Genomic DNA, 3,610 nt, shown 5'->3' with positions numbered 1-3,610 from the left:
ATTAGGGTTCTTGAGATCTTACCTTAATCTTTGCCGATATTTTCTCCTTGGTTCCTCTTTTAGAAACCTTAATTATTCAACAAAGAAATATTCAAAGTTGAATTAGTATCAAGATTAAAGAAAATCGGATGTAAGAAGATCTAGAGAGAGGAAGTGGCGGCTAGGGTTTTGGGATGATCTCCGAGTTTGTTGACGGCGCGGCTTGCACTGGGAGGTGACGGCGCGTCTGGAGTCTGATCACTGCTTGGTCTGCGGCGCTGGATTTGTCTCGTCAAGAGCTTCAGTTTGGTGGGTGGCTCGTCGTCTGGATCCTCACGGTTAAAGAGATATGGCGGTTTGAAGTTGCGGCTAAAATTAGGGTTTTTGTGGTCGCCGGATTTTAGCTAGGGTTTAGAGTCTCGTGCTGATAACGTGTTCTAATCTTAGTGTTCTTGTCTTAGAACAGATCGAACTAAAGAGAGAGAGAGAGAGGGAGAGCCGTATGGCTTAGAGATGAATGAATTGTTATTATTCCATGAGTAATGAGTTCCTTATATAAGATTACATAACTTGGAGACAAAGTATAATAACTTGGAGTAGGGAACAAGTAACTTGGAGTAGGGAATAAGTAAATCTAGAACATTCCATAATAGACATCACATAATATTCATAACAATATTTTGTTATCAATAATTTTCTTACATTTGATTAGGATGACATGCGGAGTATTTGCATTTGGTTTAGCGCATCAAAAATATTTGGCACAGCTCTACGTGCAGACGATTCACCTAGTATAAATTATCGACAAAGATACTTATAATTTTATAGTCACTCGACGCAGACCAAAAAAAGCATGATTCACCTAAAGGAATGGCTTTTATTGTACCAAGTGTCATAAGACTGGTGGCTTAACGTAATAATGAGCCCATGCGCTCGACACCTGGACGCTAGAAAACAACCAGAAGAATACAGTGTTCGGTGAACGGAGCCGTTAAGTAGACGTAGTTTTGTAACAGCGAGTTCAAAACCCTCGAGAAGCCGTTAACAATGACGGCGTCAAATCTTGGTCCTATGAGAAAATACACTAAATTTTCAATTGTCCCCACCATCATGCCTTTTATCGTTTCCCCAAGCGTCGCTCGAGTTTTAAAAAGGGGGCCAGGTTTCGCAATTAACGGCTCAGATCAAACCAATTCAACGGCTCAGATCGAGTTAAATATCGTTTTAGGGCCTCCTTCGAGATTCTTCTCTCAGAAGTCGCTTTATTTGGTTGTTCCCTAGATTCTGTTGCAGCACGAAATCGATCGGAAACAATGGCGGACGAACACAAGCACGAAGAATCTCTCCCTAATTCGGATCCGGCGGTGGAAATCGTAGAGAGAGAATCGTTGATGGAGAAGATATCTGAGAAGATCCACCACAAAGGTGACTCGTCGTCTTCATCAGATGACGAGAGCGACAAGAAACCGTCGTCTCTGAAATCGAAGGTTTACCGTTTGTTCGGCAGGGAGAGGCCCGTTCATAAGGTTCTCGGTGGCGGAAAACGTAACGTTTACTCCGATCTCGATCCGTTCTAGTTCCTTCTATACGTTGATTTGGTCGCTAGTTATAGCTTGATGCTTCGTTTTAGGTTTATAAGATGATTGATTTGTTGGTGGTGTATAAGATTGAATCATCATAGGTTTATTAGAGTTTTTGTTGATCTCGTTGCCTGTAGAAGTTTATAAACCCTAATTTGATTGGATGTTTGATTTTACTGGATTGAATCATTAGATTAGAGTTTTGTGCGTGTATAAACCCTAATTTGGTAGGATGCTTGTAATTGCAGCGGCTGATATATTTATGTGGAAGAACAAGAAGATGTCAGGTGGTGTGCTTGGTGGCGCCACAGTAGCCTGGGTGCTCTTTGAACTCATGGAGTATCATCTTCTCACTCTGCTGTGTCACGTTATGATCGTCGCTCTCGCTGTGCTGTTTCTTTGGTCTAATGTCACCATGTTCATTCACAAGTAAGTGGTGTTGCTTCACATGAGCTTATTTGAAAAGATACTGATTCATTCTCTTTCAGGTCTACACCAAAGATTCCTGAAGTACATATCCCTGAGGAGCCTCTTCTTCAGCTTGCATCTGGGCTCAGAATCGAAATCAACCGTGGGTTTTCTTCTCTTCACGATATTGCATCTGGAAGGGATCTCAAGAAATTCCTCTCTGTAGGTTTTAAACCTTTTTCTCTCAATGTCTCTTAACTTTAAGCTTTGATTATAACCTCTACTGTCTGTGATCAAATTAGGCTCTGCTCGGGCTGTGGATTCTATCAATCTTGGGTGGATGCTGTAGTTTCTTGACATTGGCATACATAGGTAACATTAACAACACATGCCATTAGCTTCCTCCTTCTTTTAACACATGTTTTATTCAAGCAATGCTAATGATTGGATCTGGCTTCTTGATTGATCTTCTGTTTGATTCAGCTCTGGTTCTACTCTTCACTGTTCCTCTTGTCTACGACAAGTACGAAGACAAAGTAGACTCATATGGTGAGAAAGCAATGGCTGAGTTGAAGAAGCATTATGCTGTGTTAGACGCAAAGGTATTGAGCAAAATCCCAAGGGGGCCATTAAAGGACAAGAAGAAGGATTAGGAGTCGTTTTCGTGTTTTCTACTTTCTTTTTTTTGCATGCATGTGCACAGTGTTCTGGTTTTTGAAATGTGGGATTGTGTTGTGAAATGGTAGTCTTGAATTTGTGTTAGCTCATCTTGTCGCTCTCGATTCTCGAATTTACTTGTAAACTCTGCTTCTGCTTCACTTTTTTTTGTTTTTGTGGTTTTGGTGCGTGTTGTGGAATGAGAACAAAACTTGTAGTTGACCTCTCACTATATATTTATGTATTTTCACATGTTTTCGTGTACTTACTAAGAAGATTACTGAAGCCTGAAGGTCATGTGAATTCGGGGTTCATCTAAAATATATTACTGATATATAGAATGTATTCTCTTATTGCATCGAAGTCAGGATGGCCGAGTGGTCTAAGGCGCCAGACTCAAGTTCTGGTCCTCGTAAGAGGGCGTGGGTTCAAACCCCACTTCTGACAGAAGTTTTTTATGAAGCCTAATGAGAGTAATGGCAGAGTTGACTAGATTTTTTTATTTTATTTTAAATTTGCTTTTCGAGTTGGCTGGTTTATTATCTCAGTTTAGAAAAATCAACATCAGTCATAAAACATTTTGGATCTACAATGTTAAAAGAAAGAAATACAATCAAAAGTAGTCTATGTATTTTTATTACGCTATAGTGCATTTATTGCTTTTGTGACTATGTAGTGCATTTATTTTCCTTAAGGTAGTTTTTGGGACTAGCTAACTACCTTTCTTTTTGAAACTAAATCGGTCCGGTTAGGTCTGGGCATTTGAGATCCCAATCGGGTTTCGGTTTTATCCAATCGGGTTTCGATTTTTCGAGTTTATCAAAATCAGTTTCATTCGGATTATTTGAAAGTTCGGGACCGGTTCGGTTCTACCGGGTTTGGGTTGAGATTAGTAAATCTTCAAAGAACCGATAAAATCTAATATACTTTCGGATTCGGATCCCAGTCGGTTCTTCGGTTTAAAAATATCTCATTTGTACCTATTT

The 3,610-nt window shown here is 39.9% G+C and overlaps 1 protein-coding gene and 1 non-coding gene across 2 annotated transcripts; both read left to right on the top strand.

The window, feature by feature from the left end:
- The first annotated feature begins 1,086 nt into the window (after positions 1-1,086).
- Positions 1,087-2,844, top strand: LOC108847936 (reticulon-like protein B2). Its single transcript, XM_018621312.2, has 5 exons — positions 1,087-1,524; positions 1,808-1,988; positions 2,048-2,189; positions 2,270-2,339; positions 2,451-2,844. The coding sequence occupies exons 1-5, from the start codon at positions 1,293-1,295 to the stop codon at positions 2,618-2,620; spliced, it is 795 nt and encodes a 264-aa protein (XP_018476814.1). The 5' UTR covers positions 1,087-1,292; the 3' UTR covers positions 2,621-2,844.
- A 143-nt stretch (positions 2,845-2,987) lies between these two features.
- Positions 2,988-3,071, top strand: TRNAL-CAA (transfer RNA leucine (anticodon CAA)). Its single transcript has one exon. It is a non-coding gene; the product is annotated as a tRNA-Leu (tRNA).
- The last annotated feature ends 539 nt before the right edge of the window (positions 3,072-3,610 follow it).

Source organism: Raphanus sativus, chromosome 3 (assembly GCF_000801105.2).
Source record: "Raphanus sativus cultivar WK10039 chromosome 3, ASM80110v3, whole genome shotgun sequence".
NCBI lineage: Eukaryota > Viridiplantae > Streptophyta > Magnoliopsida > Brassicales > Brassicaceae > Raphanus > Raphanus sativus.
Note: the sequence above shows the minus strand (reverse complement) of the source record. Positions and strands in the feature narration are given on the sequence as shown.

Excerpts from the sequence above, each read along its gene's own strand:
- LOC108847936 (XM_018621312.2), top strand. The coding sequence starts at position 1,293 with ATGGCGGACGAACACAAGCACGAAGAATCTCTCCCTAATTCGGATCCG. Across the intron at positions 2,190-2,269 it reads ATCTCAAGAAATTCCTCTCT|GCTCTGCTCGGGCTGTGGAT; the intron begins GTAGGTTTTAAA and ends TGATCAAATTAG. Across the intron at positions 2,340-2,450 it reads CTTGACATTGGCATACATAG|CTCTGGTTCTACTCTTCACT; the intron begins GTAACATTAACA and ends TGTTTGATTCAG.